General features: G+C 39.8%; 3 protein-coding genes across 3 annotated transcripts in view; 1 reads left to right on the forward strand and 2 right to left on the reverse strand.

The window, feature by feature from the left end:
• Nucleotides 1-2,723: 2,723 nt before the first annotated feature.
• Nucleotides 2,724-7,953, reverse strand: LOC137779514 (voltage-dependent T-type calcium channel subunit alpha-1H-like). The gene is made up of 12 exons (XM_068567326.1): nt 7,884-7,953; nt 7,629-7,754; nt 7,310-7,399; nt 6,974-7,148; nt 6,485-6,651; nt 6,226-6,335; nt 5,992-6,125; nt 5,826-5,884; nt 5,321-5,399; nt 4,905-5,026; nt 3,580-3,738; nt 2,724-2,987 (listed from the first exon to the last, which is right to left on the reverse strand). Exons 1-12 carry the CDS (start codon nt 7,932-7,934, stop codon nt 2,943-2,945), a joined length of 1,317 nt encoding a protein of 438 aa, XP_068423427.1. The 5' UTR covers nt 7,935-7,953; the 3' UTR covers nt 2,724-2,942.
• Nucleotides 7,954-8,052: 99 nt separating this feature from the next.
• LOC137779779 (voltage-dependent T-type calcium channel subunit alpha-1H-like) lies at nt 8,053-13,047 on the reverse strand. Its single transcript, XM_068567965.1, has 9 exons — nt 12,964-13,047; nt 10,827-11,012; nt 10,590-10,701; nt 10,342-10,497; nt 10,075-10,218; nt 9,913-9,998; nt 9,191-9,314; nt 8,495-8,563; nt 8,053-8,064 (listed from the first exon to the last, which is right to left on the reverse strand). The coding sequence occupies exons 2-9, from the start codon at nt 10,856-10,858 to the stop codon at nt 8,053-8,055; spliced, it is 735 nt and encodes a 244-aa protein (XP_068424066.1). The 5' UTR covers nt 10,859-11,012; nt 12,964-13,047.
• LOC137779512 (voltage-dependent T-type calcium channel subunit alpha-1I-like) overlaps nt 12,244-21,955 on the forward strand; it is a 19,325-nt gene continuing 9,613 nt past the window's right edge. The window contains exons 1-17 of the mRNA XM_068567324.1: nt 12,244-12,474; nt 14,008-14,219; nt 14,488-14,582; nt 14,792-14,928; nt 15,154-15,242; nt 15,809-15,968; nt 17,742-18,060; nt 18,252-18,344; nt 18,491-18,669; nt 18,804-18,855; nt 18,950-19,081; nt 19,899-20,047; nt 20,599-20,784; nt 20,894-21,005; nt 21,098-21,253; nt 21,377-21,511; nt 21,590-21,675. Of these exons, the coding sequence (XP_068423425.1) occupies nt 14,039-14,219; nt 14,488-14,582; nt 14,792-14,928; nt 15,154-15,242; nt 15,809-15,968; nt 17,742-18,060; nt 18,252-18,344; nt 18,491-18,669; nt 18,804-18,855; nt 18,950-19,081; nt 19,899-20,047; nt 20,599-20,784; nt 20,894-21,005; nt 21,098-21,253; nt 21,377-21,511; nt 21,590-21,675 (2,261 nt within the window). The 5' untranslated portion in view covers nt 12,244-12,474; nt 14,008-14,038. The remainder of the gene's footprint in view (nt 12,475-14,007; nt 14,220-14,487; nt 14,583-14,791; nt 14,929-15,153; nt 15,243-15,808; nt 15,969-17,741; nt 18,061-18,251; nt 18,345-18,490; nt 18,670-18,803; nt 18,856-18,949; nt 19,082-19,898; nt 20,048-20,598; nt 20,785-20,893; nt 21,006-21,097; nt 21,254-21,376; nt 21,512-21,589; nt 21,676-21,955) is intronic.

Genomic DNA, 21,955 nt, shown 5'->3' on the forward strand with positions numbered 1-21,955 from the left:
GAACCGTATTGGACATTATTTGCTTACATATTTACCATATCACTAAGTATTAATCATATTAAAAAGTTGTTGTTTTTTACAGCAGCAGTGTGCTCAGAGATTAATTAAGGACATGATGGACATGTTGATCTGCTGTGTTTCTCGGCATTTCCCTTTCTTACTTGGAAGCCTTTGTTTCCTGGTCAAAAGGTCACGGACATACAAAGGAAAAAGTTCAGTCCAAGAAAATGTTTGAAGATAAAGAAGCTTCGTGAATGGGTGCATATATCTTTAGTGTGTAGATTTGTGTGTGTGTGTGTGTGTGCATGTAAGTGATTGCAACAGAGTGTGTGTGTGTGTGAGAGTGTGTGTGTGTGTATATGTGTGTGTGAGTGTTGGCTGAAGGAGAAAACTCATTTGCTTGTCCATTTACTCTGCTTCCCTTTGCAGCACAATGCAGCGGCAGCCATTGGACAAAGAGGCCTCACTGTGGGATTCAAATGAAGTAGAGCGGAGGGGGCGCTGTGCATAGAAAGGATGAAGGGGTTGTGTGGTGGGGTACGGAGGTTGAGAAGGTTTGAATGAGTGGTACAAGCAGGAGGGGAGGAGGTGATAGATGATGAGGGGTAAAGAGGAAGGCGGGGCGGATGGTCACACAATTAGCGCAGGCCCGACCCAAATCGTGGGGCAGCGGTGCCCTTCGGCCCGCTGCGACGCCGTCCAGCCTCTCATCAACATAGTCACACAATACAGAGGAAGGCCAGGCGTCATGCCAGATGCCACTGTGTGCGTGTGTGTCTGTCTGTGCGTGTGTGTGTGTGTGTGTGCTTCAAGGTGACACAGTTTGTTCGATAGGTTGACCTCACTCTGGACAGCTGTGGAATTTGGTAAACTGGGCAATGAATGTCCAGTTTATGGGGGGGAAAAAAAACAAAAAACAGGCAAGATGTGTTTGTTCTCGGCCAGTTCTGAAAGCTGAAAGCATCTGGGCAAACTCTTTATGTTTGTGGGTTTTGAGAGGTTGTTACTGCATTCAGATATAGTCAAATAAAGAGAGGAAGCTTGATGAAGGCAGGGAAATGAGCTGCAGGTGAGGCTGTGGTCTAAGCCAACATGCGGTCACGGTATTAATAGCAAACACGAACAGGGAGTAGAGAGAGATTTCAGCTGTGTATGTTTTGTTTGCCTATCAGTGAATTCATATTAAGCACAACATATGCACCTTCTCTGTGTCTGCGGCTTCTCGATATCTTCCATAAAAGACTCTTAAGGAGAGAAAACGTCCTGTGTTGAGTTCTTTAACGAGTGTTTAGCGGTCATTTACAGTCAAATGGCTCCCTCTAGTGTTCATGGAGAATACTTCAGAGCAAGGACAGAGGCCTTTTTGGAAAATGCATCGTATCGAAAGTAAAAGTACTCATTCTGCATAAAATGTCCCCAGTAGCTGACATACGGATACTCCAAACATTGTTCAAAACTTTAATTAACTTTAATTCAAATTCAAACAATGATCCCAAAGTTTCCAAAGACACCGAAAATTATGTCAGGATACATTTTCAGGAAATGTGATCTATTCATTCTTTCCTTCCCAACCTGAAAATGATTTTACTGGAAATGAAAAGTAAAAACTGCATGGCAAGGCATTTAAATAAAGAGTGAACGTGATCATTTATGTATTGAGGGTTTTTGCATGTGTGTTGTGCGTACAAAGCCTAAAACATGAATGTTAGCCTTTACCAGATGTCAAGATCGACGTCTGCAGAAAAAAGTTGGCATAAAAGGGGATAAATGTTCATTATCACACAGAGAATGAAAACGATCCAGATTCACTACTTTCATCATAACCTCTACAAGTGAGACAGACGGGAGCGACAGGGAGTCAATAAGTCAGTAAGAACCACTTCCTGTCTTCATCAGGAGGAGCAGCTTTGCAAAACGGCTTTAAAAGTAACGTCACTTTAAAAGTTGTTGACAGTGTACATGATGGGTTTCTGTCCCACTGGTTACAGCAGTAACACACAACTTCAAGACAAAACTGCAGAAAAACAAATAAATATATCACTTATTAAAACAACAAAATGGCAATTGAATCCATAAATGATTTTATTACGATGAAAACTGCTTTCAAAAGAACCATGTGGCATAAAAACTAATGTAAATATACATTGTGCCATCAAAATCCATCAAAAACCATCAAAATAGCAATTAAATCAATAAATTATTCTATTAGAATGAACATTGCTATAAAAAAAAAAATATTGTGGGCTAAAAAGAAAATGTAAATATCAATATATATCTATATATAAATATATGTCTTCTTAAACATCAAAATAGCAATTAAATCAATAAATTAGTCTAACAGAATGAATAATGCTTGCTATCAAAGAAATAATGTGGCATAAAAACAAATGTAAATATGTATGTGTGTATATATACATATATATATATATACATATATACACACACACACATATATATATACATACATATATATATAGATACATATATATATATATATATATATATATGTATCTATATATATATATGTATATATATGTATGTATATATATATATATATACATACATATATATACATATATATATAGATACATATATATATATATATATGTATATATATGTATGTATATATATATATATATATATATATGTATATATATATATATATATATATATATATCTTAACAGGTTTAAGAAGACAGATATATATACATATATCTGTCTTCTTAAACCATCAAAATAGCAATTAAATCAATAAATATTCTCATGGAATGAACACTGCTATCAAAAAGATCATGTCTTCTTAAATCATCAACAAGGAAATTAAACCAGTAAATAACCAGTAAAAGACTACTACAAATGTGAAAATAGCAACCAAATCTATAAATCCTATTTGATTGAACTTAAAACTAAGTGAAATCATTCTCCGTGCGGCAGCCGGTCTTCTAACGGGATCTGACGCACCACTGGAGCAAACGGGAACCACTCAGCTTCATGAAGGAGGGGACACACAAGGTAGAAGGGTTGTTAAAATATTACAATAATATTCTGTAATATTTAATCTGAAAGACCGAAATCAAAGTTGGTTTAGATCAACTTTAACGATCTAACATTAAATCACAGTAAGAGCTGTTGACGTTGCTGATTCCTTTCATTTGATACAAACTAAAAATGTAAAAAATGTACATAGAGATTAAGTTCTGAGACATTTATATGAAGTTATGTATTTTTTGTTTTCTTTCTTACTGTTATGTAATCTGGTGTTTATATTGTTATTGCTTTTATTGTTTCAGTTATGATCATGCATACAAATAAAATGCATTTTAATCTTTATTATTGTAAACTTTGTCATCTTAGCAATACATTTCACACATTTTTATGTTCAGTTGATCTGCTGCACACTTACAGAAATTTTTTCGAGCTACAATCAATTTAAATTAATGCTTATGTGTTGCATAATGTCAGTAAAATAAAGACAAAGCCTACATTTTCCCAATAATGAGTGTTATGTAACTCTTTCAAGAAAACGCCACAGGACATTTTCAAGAAAAGAGCAAGGAGCGGTGGGTGCATCAGCTGTACCTTCTTGCTGTCCTCCGTGGCTTGCGTGATGACGGCCACCACCAGGTTGACCAGCACAAACTGGGCCATGATTACGAAGGCGATGAAGTACACCGGCGAGACCCACCAGAGGTAGCTCGAGCAGCGATGGTCTCCCGGACCACACTGTGTCATGGTGTCCTTGAGAGGCACAGAGCGAGACTCAGAAAGAAAATCACAAATATCATCTTACTCTGAAATCCTGACGGCGACTTTAATAATCGACCAATTAGAATCTTATGCTTACAAAAGATCTGATCTTGCAAATGTGATTGTAATACTTTATTTTACGGTCAATCATTTACGAATACTTTCCCAATAACCCCCTGCTGTGCACTATAACACACTCCCTTTAATTAGCTGAAATGAAGGAATCGTCTCCATCATCCCTACAATCAGAACCAAATAGATCATATTTTTACAGGACCCCTCCTATAAACTGAAGGACAAGTGTATTAAAATTATAAAACAAAGCGTTGCTAAAGTGTCTCTTTGAATAAACACTGAATTAAAAACCTCCCAACTAGTAAAAGTTATCACAGGATTGTAAACAATCCCCACCCACTGGGGAGGGAACCCTCTCATTGGCTGGAAGGCTTCAAATAACTGGACAGTGTCATCGGACACCTATGCCAGAAGTGTTTGCAGTTCTTAATTAATACACTTATGTAATAAATATATATGCAGAGCTTATGTGTGTGTATCTGCGCGTACGAGTGTGTGTGTGCTTATACCTTCATGATCGTGCTCCAGTGGTCCCCGGTGCACACCTGGAAGAGCGTGAGCCAGGCAATGCCAGGCACTATAACACACTCCCTTTAACTAGCTGAAATGAAGGAATCGTCTCCATTGTCCCGACAATCAGAACCAAACGGCTAATATCTTTACAGGACACCTCCCAGAAAATTAAGGACAAGTGTATAAATTAGTTAAACAAACGGTTACCGAAGTGTGTCTTTGAATAAACACAAAATAAAAAACTCCAACTAGTAAAAGTTATCACAGGATTGTAAACAACCTCCACCCAGTGGAGAGGGAACCCTCTCATTAGCTGGAAGGCTTCAAATAACTGGACAGTGTCATCGGACACATATGCCAGAGGTGTTTGCAGTTCTTAATTAATATACTTACACAATAAAATATTTATATTTTTTTAAAATAAGATTTACATTCCATTTTGTTGGCATGTAAATCTTAATGGTGAACGTTCATCGCTTGCGGTTGTCTGCTACTATCCTCTGGAAGAGTGCTTTTTGCCGATGATGCATGTGCAGAGTATCTGCGCGTACGAGTGTGTGTGCTTATACCTTCATGATCATGCTCCAGTTGTCCCTGGTGCACACCTGGAAGAGCGTGAGCCAGGCCATGCCAAAGTTCTTGAAGTTTATGTAGTCGTTTATGCCCACGCAGAAGTCCTTGTCGACGCACTCTGAGCCACACAACACAGACATTCAGATATTGACTTCTGCATGTTGGACATGTTGGTATGAAGCACTAAAATACATCCATATGTAGACATGTATAAAAGAAAAGTGCACACTGTTGATTATTTACTACGCTTACTACTCTTTCTTGTTCAGCTAAAGGCTTGCTCGGTTCCCCTGGTAACAATGTGGCTTCTGGGGTAAGCACCGGGACCATGATCCTTTGCTGCAAGCCCTTGTGTATGTGTGTATGTATGTGTGTATGTATGTGTGTGCGTATTGCTCCTCGTGTGACTGACCGAGTTTGCCGAAGAGCTCCACTCCCAGAGCGGCGTAGATGAAGAAGAAGAAAACGAAGAGCAGACGTATGTTCCCAACCTGGAATTCAAAATACATGTTAGCTTCCTTACACACAACAAACACAACAACATCATCAGCCTTCATTTGAGACAGGACAGCATCACAGACAGACAAGTGTTTTTCTTTCTTTTTTCTTCTGCTCCAACATGCTGTGTTAGTTTGCTGCTACAGCTGTGAATGCCCCTTCGGATGATTAGAGATCAATGAGGCTCCATCTGACGGATTTCATCATTTTTAGTCTGCAGACTTGGGGAATAAAACCGACCGGCATGCACAACAGTGTCGCAGGGTTTGTAATGCACTGACGGGGCACAAGCACAGATACTTGTAAAGTGGGCAAACACTCAAAGATTCCTCAACGCAAGTACAAAATGCAGCGGAAGCAAGCTATTCCTTAAAACAAAAAATCTTTAATTCTCACAAATAAATACATAAAGCGTTTACCTGTGACAGCGTTTTGCTAATCGTTTTCAGCAGAACACGGATCTTTTTGGCCTTCAGCACTGAAGAGAGACACAGTCATCGTCATGAACAACTTTGCACAAATGCCATACACGTCACGCCCACAGAACGCAGACGGTTTCCCTTTCGGTCGAGTGTGTGTGCATACCTTGTGCCAGTCTGAGCGCTCTGCAGACTCTCAGGATGTTGGGATTGATGGGAATAGTGTCCGTCAGCGACATGTTGTCTAAAACGATACTCATGACAGATACCAACACAATAACGACATCCAGCTGATTCCAACTAAACACACAAACACACACATACACACACACACAAAAGCCATATACACTGATGACAGCAGATAATGAAAATAAAATCCTCCCTCAATCTCATGTGTTACCTGTTTCGTATGAACCTACAACCGCCAAACGCAACAACCTTGAGGACGAGTTCTATGACCAAGAAGATCGTAAACACGTAATGGGTCCACTCTGTCAAGACTCTGATGTACTGAACACACGTGGACACACACACACACACACACACACACACACACACACACACACACACACACACACACACACACACACCAAGGTTAGTTTCCATTCAAGTCAAGTTTCTTTATTTGCGGCAGTTCTACTTGTGCATTTGGGGTTTACCACAGGTTGATCGTAGTGTTCAACAGCCATTATCAAGACGCTGATGAAGATCATGACGGCCACGAAGATATCCAGGAATCTGCTGGTGCACAGGGTGTGGATGCGCCGACGCATGGGTGAGTAGGATGTGTAGTAGGACGTCAGCTCAGGCTCAGGAGAACCAGCGTCTTTGGTGCACACACAAACACAGAAAATGGGAGATACATTAATGGGCGCAATGATCGATGTATTGATTATGCACAATAATGTTTCTAAATTTATTTATTTATAGTGCTTTTAAAATTACTTAAAGTCACTTTACACAACATTTAAAATATCCTAAAAGCTATGCAATAAAACTATGTTGTGGCTTCACCTCAATTCAGTCATACGGCTTTACTGTTTTGGTTTTATGGCACTCTACTTCTCTGATTTGTTCTCACCAACACTATCCGATATAAAATCTCAGATGAAACCCGATACGTGCATAGATGCCCAACAGCACGTTACCTCGGCCGTAGCATTTCAATACGTTTCGTTCTTCTTCGTCTTGCCTCTTTTGATTCTTCTGACACTCGTGGAAGGTGTCCACCATCACACCAATAAACATGTCCAGCAGGAAGAAGCTCAGAACCATAAAGGAGATGAAGAAAAGAAGCATCCATTCATTGTGGTTTATCACGGGCTGAGAGGGGGAAGAGGAGCAAAGAGGCATCAGTGTTTTCTCATGCTTAATAAATACAAAAATAAAAAGCAATGTATTACACTGCTGTCTCAAGAAGTTGACATAAATAATATCTCTCTCTTAACTTTGACATAACGTTATAAAAAACATAAATCAGACACCTGTTTGTCCACTCCCACAGCATCCAGTCCATCATTCATGGTGTTCACCCAGCCATCCTTGGAGTACATTACGAACAGCGTCATCAGAGCCTGAATGGAAAAACAAAAGGACAGCACATATTATATGCCATTTTAAAACCGTTATACTGGTTACCTGTTTGTCTTCCTATTTATTTTAAAGGTATTTTATTTCTGTATAAGACATTACATGGCCATGGACCAGACTACTTCTAAGAAAAGCTTTCACTTTATGAACCAGTAAAGCAATGAATGCTAATCTTTTCTCTTACGCCTTGCGTCCCGGTGTGATCATCCATACCTGTGACATGCTGTCAAAGTTGAAGAATTTTCTCTGCCAGCGGTAGTCGGCCGACAGACAGTCTCTCTTGTCGATGACATGTTCAACGTAAGCACCGATACAGGTGTAGAACTTTCCCTTGAACAACTACAGGGTTTGTGTGAGGAAAAACAGACTAGTGTTATTATAATATTTTTTACCATTGTGCTTATCTCATCTAAATCACACGATAAAGCCATGTGTGCGTGTGTGTGTGTGTGTGTGTGTGTGTATTACCACAGTATCTGCACGCCAAGGATCGCATAGAAAAAGATCGAGGCGCAGCATATGAAAGAGATGTTCCCGATGGGCTGGTGTTACGGAAACAAAACACCAATTTAGAACGCATCCATGCGAAATTACTGAGCATTGAAAACACATCAATTTGAAGGTAAAAAAAATGCGATTAAAATTTGTACTTCAGGAGTTTCATCACTTAACTTAAAACACTCAAAGACCTCTTAAGAGTAATTTATAACCAGATCATATTGCATTATAACAACGTTTATAATGTATTACAAACATGAGAATCATACTACACCATGATTTACGATTAATCACTTATGATGAAGTTAATCACTATAATAAACTTCAGAAATCATTATAAAAAGCTGTGATATGTGCTTATAATTACAATTATAAAGTGCTATAAACATATTATAACGCATTCTAAGTAGTTTGTAATGCATTATGGATATGGGCATCATAGAAAGTGTTAGCGAAGATTAATTTAACACCTCAGAAGCCATGATATAATTGTATTTATAAGAACAAATTAAACATTTCAGTTTATAATAACAATGACATTTAACAGTTACTAAAGTTAAAAAAACAAAACTGATGTTTACCTTAAAAAGCATCTCTACCAGGAAGACAGCAGTGAACACGTAATTGGATATATTCAGGAACAATTCCTCCTAAAAAGGAGAGTAAGATTAATTTACAACCTGCCTGTATTTTTTACAGGCAGGTTCTAATCAAATACAATTTCATATATTTTGTTTTAAGAAATGCAAAACATCCAGAAAGAACTTCAGGTACGATAAAAAAAGACTTTGCACATCTCTAAAGTGGCACAGTAAATATATTTGATATTGTGTTTGAATGACACTGATGTCCTCAAATCACATGCATCAGTCGTTGTCAGGACTTTTTTTCCCCCAGCGATCCAAAAATCAAATACAATTCACTCACAATTTAGTAGTATTTTTACTTTTTATTTTTATTGATGTGGCACTCAGGTAACGTGTTTAATACTTCTTGTAAATATATCTATCCATCCATCCATCCATGCATTATCTGAACCGCTTATCCTCACTAGGGTGGCGGGGCGCTGGAGCCAATCCCAGCTGTCAAGAGGCAAAGGCAGTGTACACCCTGGACAAGTCGCCAGTTCATCACATATATAATATAAAATATAAAATATATCTGGTCAATCTAATTATCATATATGTATTTTGTCCTCTGGCCCTATTACATTGTCCAAAGATGCGGTTGTGCGTGTGTGTGTGTGTTTACACACTCAGATTCTGTCTGTGTCTCACCTTGCTTTCAGGGTGTATTCCAGGCCTCTCCATAGCAATGGTGACACAGTTTAGGAAAATGAAGAGCAGAACTGTGTAGTCAAACATTTTGTAAGAGATTACACGCTGGCAAAAGATGCGGAACCTAAACACAAACAGACACACACACACACACACACACACACACACACACACACACACACAAAATTATTGGTGCCAGCCTGCCCTCCACCTACAACATGTACATTTCCAGAGTCAGGTTCTGTCTCTAGATGGTCGCACGTTTACAACTCTTCGCTGGTCTGTATCGCGAACGGCGGAGTTATGCCCCGATGCGCACACACAGGGGAGCACACACACAGGGTAGCACACTCCCACCAGCGGACAGAGAGAGTTGAAAAATATGTTGCAGTGAAAATCTGAGTTATTAAAACGCCCCCAGTCAAACATGTTGTTATTGCAATAAAAATTCAGCAAATTCACTATTTTGTTACAACTTTGTTAGGGTGGTGGGGTATGAACATTTTTCTTCCTCCAAAGAGCAACGTGACAGAAAAAGTTTGAGAACCACTGCTTTAAGTGTTTGTGTCGGTATTCTTTCCTTCCCCCACCCTTAAAGTTGTAAACCTAAAACACACACATTTCACCTCCTTCGTGTACTGTATATAATATATTCTGTGACAATCTTACCAGGTTTATTCCAGCATCAATCATGTTTTTGTTCATGTATGTGAGAGACTAACCTGTTCCGGGGCGACAACACGTAGAAGGACCACTCTTCATGCTCTTTGCACCAGTGGAGCACTTTCCGGATCTGGTTCAGAAATTTCTGTCCAAAGCATGGGCAAAATACTTAAAAATGATCCAAACCAAACTTTCTTGAACTATCGCTGTCTGGAACTTACGTTGTCCTTGTTGGTATTTGTAGGTGCAGAACCTTTCTTGGGAGATAGAAGGTCTTCCCATGAGGGTTTCACAGGGTTCACGTTGCCAGAAAAGGAGCTGGCAGGTTGAGAGGGGTCTTGATCGGCGAAACCGTCATGAAGGGACTGGAAACAACGGAGAAAGAGTTCAGCAAACGCGAGAATGGAAATTGTGCGAGTGTTCCATACTTAAAAGCAACATTTGGTGTCATATAAAATATAGCTCTTGGAGAACACATAGGTCCTCACCTTGTTTTCAAACCCCTGAATAACGATGCCCACGAGGATATTGAGAAGGAGGTGTTTCCCTGTCACAATGACCGCCACAAAGTAGATGGCGGCCCATGGAGAGGTGGCAGCCATGGTGTTGTAAAGCACCAGGTTCCAGTCCTCCCCAGTCAGAATCTGGATGAAATGAAGAGGGTGGCGCCGACAAGAGTTTAAGATGCAAATTGCAGACGACGATGGCACACCATTAGGAAGTCTGACAAACTAACCTGGAACACTGTGATCATGGACCAGAGCAGAGTGTCAAAGTTTTTTCTGTTCGGTACTCCGGCCAGAGTCACAATGTCAAATCGATTGCCAAACAGGTGCATGCCGATGAGACTGCAGAGGAGCAAGAAAAAGCAGCGACAATCATTGAAGTGTAATGCGTCTATTGGGGGTGGACACACACATGCGGGTAGAAAAGATGTATGTGTGTGTGTGTGTGTGTGTGTGCGTGTACATGCCTAAAAATGAAGATGATGAACAGCATGAACATGCAGAGTGGAGCTCCCTCCTGAATAGCCCTCTTCAGCACTAGTAGTTGTTTCCTCAGATGAGGGAGGAAGTGGAGCAGCCTCACAAACCGCAGCAGACGAAATGCTCGGAGGACTGACAACCTGCCCTTTGCTTTTGTTATCGTCTCCCACAGACTGAAAGTCACAAACAAACACATTTCAAGGAGCTGATTGCAACTTCTGTCTGACCACTGTCACTTAAATTCACTATAAATATATTTTGATGTTATAGGCTCGCCTGTTACTGCGACTGTTACTGCTACTAGTGTCAAATTACTTTCATTTGTTGTTTTATTTTTGTTTTTTTCATGGTCTTATGGTGCAGGACTGTTCTCATCCAGAATCCACAGCTACAACCGCAAAAAATAAGGTGCCGTAATTCCTAGATACCTCACAAAAGGCTGTCGTATGTAACTATTAACAATGAGATATAAAGCCCACACAAGGCGGGAGGTTTGGAGCAGTGTACAGGTCAAACCACCAGCGACCTTTAAGCCGGGAGACGGCTGTTCTTTCCCTGTGTGGAACGAGACGGAAAGGTTAATTTATTTGTCAAGTAAGTTGCGTACTTCAGAAACGCCACTTCCATAGCTCTTATTACCCAAACAACTATATTTTCCTCAATCTAACTAAGAACTTCAAGATCTTTTCCTAAACCTAACAAAGAAGTTGTTTCTCGTGAAGACGGAAGTTAAATTTAAAAAGGATGTATGCACATAACAAATGGCGAGCAACACGTCTAGGTGACTTTTGTAGCAAAACCCACTAAAAATGAGCATTAACTTCTTGTAAGATATCATATGAACGGTGAGGAAACGTTGCATAGTTGCAAGTTATTATTGTGATTTTTTGCTGTGTTTTTAAGTCTTGGCTAAATTTGATTGAACAGGCTGGTCCACGGGTGCCGTTTTTTAATGTGCTTTGTGAATATGATTGGACTTGTTGGTATCTCAACAATGTTTATCTGCTGCGACCAAAAAACTAAACAGGTTGTTCCAATGAGAGTTGAACACATTTAATTAGATAGCTCGAAATGTAAGAAGTTAAAGCTTTGTGTTACTCCATTAAATCAGCTGAAAACATGATATGATCATTTTAATCAATATTTAAGTTGCCTTTCAATGGAATGTTAGCTAAAAACTATATGGGTTAGGACACAATTCTGTTACTTACCAGAGAAGAAGAGTTGATAAGTTGGATCAGAAGTGTGTCCGCTTGTAAATGGTTCATAGAAATCCGTTTGGGTTCAACTCACCTTTAAAATAACTGAGGTGACCTTGACAACTGGCCTTAGTTATTGCCTGAAAAGCTTAAATGCTGTTTTTAAAGACAATGAGCATCAGTTTCAGAGCTAAGATTCTAAATGATACCAGTTGACGATTGTAACGGCCGATAAAAAACGCAGCATTTATTTATGCTTCATATTTATCTTTGAACATGTAACGTTATATGTTTTCTTAACTGTCCAGACAGTCCATAGGGCAGCTTAAATAAATGTTGCAATTAAACCCAAACGGATTTCTATGAATCATTTCCAAGCGGACAAACTTCTGACGGGCATCGTGCATTGATCCAATTTATCAAGTCTTCTTCTCTGGTAAGTAACATAATTGTGTCCAAACCCATATAGTTTTTAGCTATCATTCCAATAAAATGGCACTTAAAATATTAATACAAATAATCATATCACGATTTCTGGTGATTTAATGGTGTTAAACTAAGCTTTAACTTCTTACCTTTCAAACGTACAGTTTTATTAATTAGCTAGCGTCACCTAACCGTGTCTCGGTCGTTAAACGTCAACGTTAACTAGAAATAATATTCCAGCATCTGTAGCTATGCCTCAGGTTACAGAATTAAGTGTGCAATGTACAGTATGGTAAACATGTAGCATCTAACGTTTTAATAAGTTTAAATGAACCAACTCATTTGACCAACTATGTTAGCTAATATCTAACTAACTTACTTTGACGAGCCAGCATGGAAAACAGTTGAAGAACCGTTTTATCAACCGTTTTTAACACTTAACGTTTTAATAAGTTAACGTTATAATGAACCAATTCATTTGACTGTATAACTAACTTACTTTTACAAGGTAGCGTAGAAACTGTGTTTTTCAGGTGTTTTCCATGCTAGCAGTATGCGGGTAGCCGAGCTACCGTTTTCAACATTCAACGTTTTAATGAGTTATAATTAACCAATTCACTTGACCAACTTAGCGACCAACTTGACCACCAAATGTAAATTAATATCGAATAAACTTACTCTGACTAGCTAGCATGGAAAACGATTGAAAGCGTCAGCTCGGTAGCTCACGCTGGCAGTATGCAGGTAGCTAAGCAATGTAAGCTTATAGATAACGTCATCTAACTAACAAGCAAGCCTGGTAAACGAGCTACCATTTTTCAACTGTCCAACGGTTCACTAAAGAAATCAATAATTTGACACATATTTGTTTAAAAATGTTTTGAATTGATTTAAAAATTACTTATTTCGAGAGTCCATGTTTAGGTACAATCCCATAGCAACAGTAGCATTCGTTGCTATTTCTAATAACATGTAATAATGCACACACGTTTTGTCCACCATCATTATTTAAGCTTGCCTAATACACTACTAATATGCATTAATGTATGGTTATGTCACACTCACAATGGGCTTTGTTCTGCTATGTGTAAAGTATTCAATGCATGATTTTTAAAAACAAATTTCTAATGATGTATTATTATGTTGCTACTTGCTACTTGTTTCTCCATTTTTATTTAATTAGTAAAACGAAACAAAAATATATTTATATTTTATTATTTTTATATTGTTATCTAGCCATGCAGATAACGTTCCTCTTTTTTTTGTGGCTAGGCTTTCAGTCAATATTACTTGATATCATGGAGTGTAAGGGAATCTCACGTTCTTACTATTGTGGATAGTCCATAATAATGCGTGATAGTTACAGAAGTTATGTTTTAAAACTCCAAAGTTAATGAATAAGTGCAGTACATATGATCCTAGGATCATTACATTTGCTGAATGCGTTATAAAGTAACCTACGCAACATAACACAATACATTGTTGTCTGCCTGTCTTTCTTCACCTTAGCCCAATCCTCACCTCACTTCTCTCTTGTTGACAGCCCTCCAGAGTAACTTTGTTGTAACTCAACCATGACTGAGGTAGCACTTACCATACTGCACCAAGGCGGCCCCAACCCACCCGACTTCTCCACAGAGCAGAAGGAGCAGGAGCAGGAGCAGGTGCTGTACCCGGGTCTGGCCCCAGTGGTCTTGGGCTGGTTCAAACAGACCACAAGACCCCGTAATTGGTGCCTGCAAATTGCCTTTTGCCCATATCCTTTCTCACTGCTGGAAGTCACTTGGCAAGTCTAAATATGTGTACAAAAATAATACAAACGTGTGTATGTTTGAGTAGATATACCAATATGTATATTTCAGAGTAAAGGCTACACTCACCTGTCACTATTAATACATTGTAAAATCGTTTAAACTTACCATCATTAGTCCCATTAGGTTTTTCTAGTATGTAATCATCGGTCCTCTGTTGATATGTTTTTATGAATGAATGAACATGTTTTAAACCTTAACCTCTTTTTCCACGTGGTTGGATTATGTGTCCATTCTGGTGGTTCTCCTCAACTGCATAAGTCTGGGCATGTACCAGCCCGGTTTTGAGAGGAGGTACAACATCATGGTGAGAGTGACACAGGCAGTCTTTTAAGTTTAAATACCATTAAAAAGCCTCCATCCTGCGCTACATGGTTTAGTTGAGCCAAATCGTAACACAAAAGGCGAATGACAAACCTAAATTGCTTGTTTATACATACTTTACATTAAAGATGCCCCTCTGTATTCATGAGAAAACACAGCATTATTGTTGTTTCTGCTTTTATGTTTTGCCAGATTTTGGATGCCTTCGTCCTGGTATTTTTCTTCATAGAAATGCTCATCAATAGTTTGGCTAAGGGAGGCTATGGCTATAAATGGAGTTATCTCAGCGACAACTGGAACAAGTTTGACATTTTCATCAACTTTGGCGAGTGAGTATCCCACAATCCGTTTCTCCCGGGGTTAAAGAAGACATACACAATCCTAAGTAGAGTTCAAAGTTGAGAAACCTAAAAAAGTTTGGATGGCTTCAAACAGTTTAGAGAAGGCGTTGCTCAAAAAGGTTTTTGCTCATCATCTCTGATATATGAGCATATTGTTTTCATATTCATATGAAAAGAGAAAAAAGAAACTTCTCTCCCTGTCTGTCCCTTCAGATTGTTTAACTACTTAATGGACATGGTCGGTTTCGATGTGCAAATCTGTCGAGTGCTCGGACCAATGCGGCTGCTCAGTAGAGTAGCAAGTAAGTTGACGTTTCAACCAGTGTTACCAAACACACCCACAGTCAGTGCTTTATGTATAGGAACATTTCAAGCTTTTAGTGTGATTCTGGGTGTTGAGCGATGTGATGAACCTCTTGAAGCAGTCTAATTCTTTCAAATATTCTATTTCCATTACATTTGAGGATGAACAAAGTCGTTGGTCATGTGAAAACTCTACTTCGGGACGTTTTGGACAACCATAGGATTAAAACAGGCATTCTTATTTCCTCCAACAAGTTTAAGTTAAAAACAAAAAAGTTTTCAAGAATATTTCTCCAGCACAAACTCAGAGATAGATCAGGCAACACTATAGTAACAAATTATAGACAATAAAAATGTAAACCTAATAAAATAACGTTCATTCATCTGAGGAACGAGGCTGAAATGTAGATACATACTTTTATTACAAGCAACTTAAATTATTGCTGCTCACTTTCTACTGGTCTGACAAAAGAACTTTTAAGAAAATTACTGTTAATTCAGAAGAATTAAGAAGGTCTAACTCTCTAAGTTGTGTGACGACCTCTTTCTGTCTTCCTCTGTGCAGTTATGCGTGATGTGATGACAGTGCTCTTGGACATCTTCCCGGTGCTCACGAGCGTACGCCTCCTCTTCATGTTTGTTGTTCACATCTTTGCAATTATGGCAGTCCAGCTGTGGGCCGGACAGCTGCGCAACCGCTGCTTCCTGGGAGAGGACATTCCCTCGTAAGGATATTGCTTGGTCTGCTCTTCAAGTTGTCTCTCTGGCCTGAATTTACAATGACCAATTACTCTCTTGACTTTTTTTATTATAGTTTGGTGTATAAATCTGCAATATAATTGTTGTTCCCCCCAGTCCAGCCGTGATGTGGACTATAAGGCACTCATTGAAGGCCTCGGTCTAAAACCACGACCCGTCACTGATTTATATATATATATTAGCGCTGTGAAATTATTAAAAATTTTAATCAGATTAATCACAGGTTTCTATGGATTAATCATGACTAATCACATATTACCGATATTCTCTGTATATTTTTGTAAAAACAAAATGATTTATGATAAAAGACTGATATATACATTGTCATTTATACATTGGGCTGCTGTTGTAAACAATACAGCTACAGGCCGTGAGGTGAACCCCGTTATCGTTTCATCCCGCTCCACAGTCGAGCATCTACACGATCTTTAGCTCATAAAAAAGTTGTGCTAAACTACCAAAAAAAAGTCTGGCGCTGAAATTCCAATTGATTATTGATGCAGCGATGTTTTATGCCGAACTAGTTTCTTCAGAGCGTAACAGGATGTTCGTCGCGAGTGGAGGTGACAAGTCTCAGTGTTGCCAGATTGGTGATGGAGAAGTATCGTACCAAATGCTCAACATGGTTGTGTTTGGAGGATAATTATTGTGCATCTGGCAACCCTGAGATCGGTCGACCAATGACAGTTCTCTCTACCGTAAGAGCTCGCGCAAGAAGGTGAAAGTAAGATACCATTTCACAACTTGTAAGAACGTAATAACTAGTTTGTGAAAGACTCAGAGAAACATAAATATCAAACGAGGCAAAATCCCGGACGTATAGGTATCCCTGCTGGACGCATTTTTAGGTCTCGAAAAGGGGACATGTCCAGGAAAAAAGAGGACGTCCGCTCACCAGTTAACTCAAATTACTCACAGAAGTCCAGTGATCCTGTCAGCGCCACATGATCCGTAGCAGACGAGTCATTTTACGTTTTGTTCTTTCAGCTTTATACAGCGTGTGGATTTGTGTCATGATTGTGCGTCTTTGCGGTGCTTTGATGCTCGGGTCCCCCGTTGCCACTCGCAAAACTTTGGTGAACCCCTCATCCTCAACAATATTAATTCCGCAACTGTGCTGCTCAGCTTGCCACAGGCAGACTTAGTGAGGGGTCTTTGTTGTTCAGTGAGGCTGGTTTGACGCATTCCACTTGAACGCCACTCGCCGACCAACATGCTGCGCGTTGAGATGTTATTTAAGGCTAGTTGTGCTGGTGAAACGACAACGTCTTCCCGAGTGAACATCTGACATCTACGTCTGACTGCATTAGAGCGCTGTAGTAGAAGCTCATTCTGCGCATGCGTTAAATGCGTTAAAAAGAATTAACGCATTAATCCTGTAATTTAATCACAATGAGTTAACGCGTTATTTTTCACAGCTCTAATATAGCTCTAATATATATATATATATATATATATATATATATTTATTATATATATATATATATATATATATATATATATATATATATATATGAAAACATGAAAACACGATATTGATATAAAAGCTTTTGCTCTAACTCACATATCTGAAGACGAGAGCGTCAGATATCAGAAATATTTATCCTTCATCCGGTTTTTAGAACATTAGGTTTTGATGTGTCTCCACATTTCCCAATTATTCTTTCATCCATGTGTCACTAACATGGTCAAATGTAGATTCTTAATCTTTTTACAAACTCATTATTTTCTCTAACCAGAGCGTTCAACGTGTCCTTGGATCCCTACTACACGACCAAGTCCGATGAGCACCACCCGTTTATCTGTTCCCCCGACAACATGAACGGGGAGCGTCGCTGCAGCGACGTGCCACCGTACAGAGAGAACGGCATTGCGTGCTCTTTGGCCCCTCCCCGCAATGCAGCGGGCGCGTTGGGCCCCACGGTGGCGGGGGCCGGTGCTAACACCTGCGTTAACTGGAACATGCTGTATAACGTCTGTCGTGCCGGGGACCAAAACCCGAACCTGGGAGCCATCAACTTTGATAACATCGGCTACGCCTGGATAGCCATATTCCAGGTAAGAAAGGCTTTCAGAAATACATCTGTCTATTTGTCTATCTATTGGTCTGTCTGTCTGTCTGTATGTCTATTTATTTATCTGGTTGTCTAGCCAGATATCTGTCTTCTTTTTATCCATGTCACTCACGAGTCACCATGTTTGTTAACTGGGCGCGAATATTGTATTTTTCTGTCTCTCTCCACCTGCAGGTCATCACAATGGAAGGGTGGGCGAACATCATGTTTCATGTCATGGATGCTTATTCCTTCTGGAGTTTTCTGTTTTTTATCCTCGTCACTGTTGTGAGTAGCCACTCGATTACATGCAGTGAAGTAGTATTAAATACAACCACTAAACTCTTCACAGAGTTTTTGTGAAAATTTAATTGAGGATAGCAAAAATTAAATTGCAGTTGCAATCTAACTGAAGCATTTTTTTTCTTCACCAGATGGGCTCCTTCATCATGATGAACGTGTGCGGGGTTGTCATCGCCACCCAGTTCTCAGACCACCTGGGCCAGATGATGAAAGCGCAGCATGAGAGAAGAGCTTCGGAAGTGCTGGTCATCAGAGGGTTCTTTTCCAAATTAACACCCCACCTGGAAGGAATCAGACACATGTTCAGCAGGTTGGTCACTGTCTACAACCCGAACATTTTTCAGCATTTAAAACACATTGGTGGGTTTGTGGTCAGATTTGTGGGTTCTCTTTTGGGTTATTTTCAGATATTTAATGTTTCTCCGCTGTGTTTTTCGGGATTAGACATAACAGAGTGCAGCCTGATGACGGCGACAGCGAGAATAATGACTCATCGGTGAGACTAGTGAACAGCTTTCTACACTGCCACCAGCAGCGGCGGCGTTGCCTCAGTAACAAATGTCACCTTACTTGATCGTGTCATCTTTCAGGTCTGGGTTGAAATTTGGAGACCGTTCGGGGCCTGGCTGCACAGAGTGGTCGAGAGTACGATCTTCGACCGAGTGATCATGTGTGCCGTTCTCCTCAGCATCGTCACCTTGTCCATTGAGCATCACAACCAGGTAAGAAGTGTTTCCGTCTCCTTACTGGGAACTTCAAGTGTGTGAGGTGACGACAGACTGAGGCTAGGATGCTCCAACAAAGATTAACTTAAAAATATAATCAGACTTTAGCAAAACTCTGTTTTAAATAACACATCCAGATTTTATTATCAAGAAGAGGTCGGTTGCAAGTTCAAAAACTAATTTCTGTTTGGTAAATTTAAGTTTAAACCAAGTTTGCTCAATATTATTTACTGTTTACAATATTATATGCTTGCTTGACCAAATTAAAGTAAATACCAAAAAATAAAGCGTATCGTTGGCATCTCAGTTGGGTTGAAACTGTCCCTTCACTTTGTCGGGGGAACTTGATGATGTCGCTCAATGCTTCTCAAAAAGACATTTAATTAAGTGTAAGTTTTACAGTTGATAGTGGATCACATTTTAAATGAGTTAAATACGTTTTAGGTTAGGGTTAGACAAAATGAAATTGAATCGAGGTTTAGAGTAAAAACTAAACTGTTTAAAGAGAGATTTCAAATGTCACAATTCTTAATTTTTAGATGATTTTAGAGGTTGGTGTAACATGATGGGAAAATAAATCATGATTTAATCAGGGTGAACAAATTAATCCTTCTTCAATAGCAACAGTTTGATGAGAGAATTGTCCAATACTGTCCTGATCCCGATTCCTAGAATGAGTTACTTACTGCTTTATTTATCTTTCCTTCCTTGACTTCTCTTTCTTGCTCTTCCCCTCTTTTCATCACCATCTTGCTTTCACGTTGCTTCCTCCTGCTCTCTCCCTTTACCGTCTCTCCATCCTCTCCTCCTGCAGCCGAAAGGGTTGACAGACATATTGCAGATCATTAACCTCATCCTCACCGTGGTCTTTGCGTTGGAGATGGTCGTCAAGCTGATGGCTCTTGGGTGGATGTACTTCAGGGACAAAAACAACTTGTTTGACTTTGTCATCGTCATCATCAGGTCTGACTTTGTCCTGTTATGTGTTTCAGCATTGATATTCAAATTGGATCCCCACGCAGTTGTTTCGGGTTCAACACTCATTGGAACAACTTGTTTAGTTTTTCGGTCACGGCACACAAACATTGTTGAGGTACCAAGCAGAAGTCAAGTACAATCGTATTCACAAAGCACATTTAAAAACGGCAGTGCTGTTTAATCAAATTGAAGACTTAAAAACACAGTAAAATCATAATAATAATATAAACTATACGTCGTTTCCTCAGACAACGTTTCATATGATATCTTACAGCCTTTTGTGAGGTGTCTATAAATTATGCCGCATTATTTTTTGCGGTTGTAGCTTTGGATTCTGGATGAGAACAGTCCTGCACCATAAGACCATAAAAGCCCCCAAAAACAACAAATAAAAGTAATTTGACACTAGTAGCAGTAACAGTCGCAGTAACAGGCGAGCCTATAACATCAAAATATATTTAGAATGAATTTAAGTGACAGTGGTCAGATCGAAGTTGCCATCAGCTCCTTGAAATGTGTTTGTTTGTGACTTTCAGTCTGTGGGAGACAATAACAAAAGCAAACAGGAAGTTGTCAGTTCTCCGAGCATTTCGTTTGCTGCGGTTTGGGAGGCTGCTCCACTTCCTCCCTCATCTGAGGAAACAACTGCTGGTGCTGCAGAGGGCTATGGAGGAGGGAGCTCCACTCTGCATGTTCATGCTGTTCATCGTCTTCATTTTCAGGCATGTACATGCACACACATACATCTTTTATGCCCGTGTGTCTGCGACTGCCCCCCCTAGACGCATTACATTTCAATGATTGTCGCTGCTTTTTCTTGCTCCTCTGCAGTCTCGTCGGTATGCAACTGTTCGGCAATCGATTTGAAATTGTGACTCTGGCCGAAGTACATACCAGAAAACACTTTGACACGCTGCTCTGGTCCATGGTCACAGTGTTCCAGGTTAGTTTGTCAGACTTCCTAATGTTGTGCCATCGTCGTCTGCAATTTGCATCTTAAACTCTTATCGGCGCCACCCTCTTCATTTGATCTAGATTCTGACTGGGGAGGACTGGAACTTCGTGCTGTACGACACCATGGCGGCCACCTCTCCATGGGCCGCCATCTACTTTGTGACGGTCATTGTGACAGGGAAACACCTCCTTCTCAATGTCCTCGTGGGCATCGTTATTCAGGGGTTTGAAAACAAGGTAAGGACTTATGTGTTCTCCAAGAGCCAAATGTTTTATTACACCAAATGTTGCTTTTAAGTAGGGAACACTCGCACACTTTCTACTCACGCCTTTGCTGAACACTTTCTCCGTTGTTTCCAGTCCCTTGATGACGGTTTCGCCGATCAAGACCCCTCTCAGCCTGCCAGCTCCTCTTCTGGCAACGTGAAACCCTCACGGGAAGACCTTCTACATCCCGAAGAAGGTTCTGCACCTACAAATACCAACAAGGACAATGTAAGTTCCAGACAGCGATAGTTCAAGAAAGTTTGGTTTGGAACATATTTTTAAGTATTTTGCCCATGCTTTGGACAGAAATTTCTGAACCAGATCCGGAAAGTGCTCCGATGGTGCAAAGAGCGTGAAGAGTGGTCCTTCTACGTGTTGTCGCCCCGGAACAGGTTAGTCTCCCACACACATGAACAAAAACAAACATGATTGATACCCACACAAACACTTAAAGCAGTGGTTCTGAAACTTTTTCTGTCACGTCACACTTTGGAGGAAGAAAAATGTTCATGCCCCACCACCCCAACAAAGTTGTAACAAAATAGTCCGTGCTGAATTTTTATTTTATTGTTTAACTGGGAGCGTTTAAAAAAATCATATTTCACAGTACATATTTCTCCACTTTCTCTGTCCGCTAGTGGGAGTGTGCTACCCTGTGTGTGTGCTCTCCTG

This window comes from Clinocottus analis, unplaced genomic scaffold, assembly GCF_023055335.1.
Source record: "Clinocottus analis isolate CAN_PGR_092001 unplaced genomic scaffold, fCliAna1.0.p SCAF_8, whole genome shotgun sequence".
Taxonomy (NCBI): Eukaryota; Metazoa; Chordata; class Actinopteri; order Perciformes; family Cottidae; genus Clinocottus; species Clinocottus analis.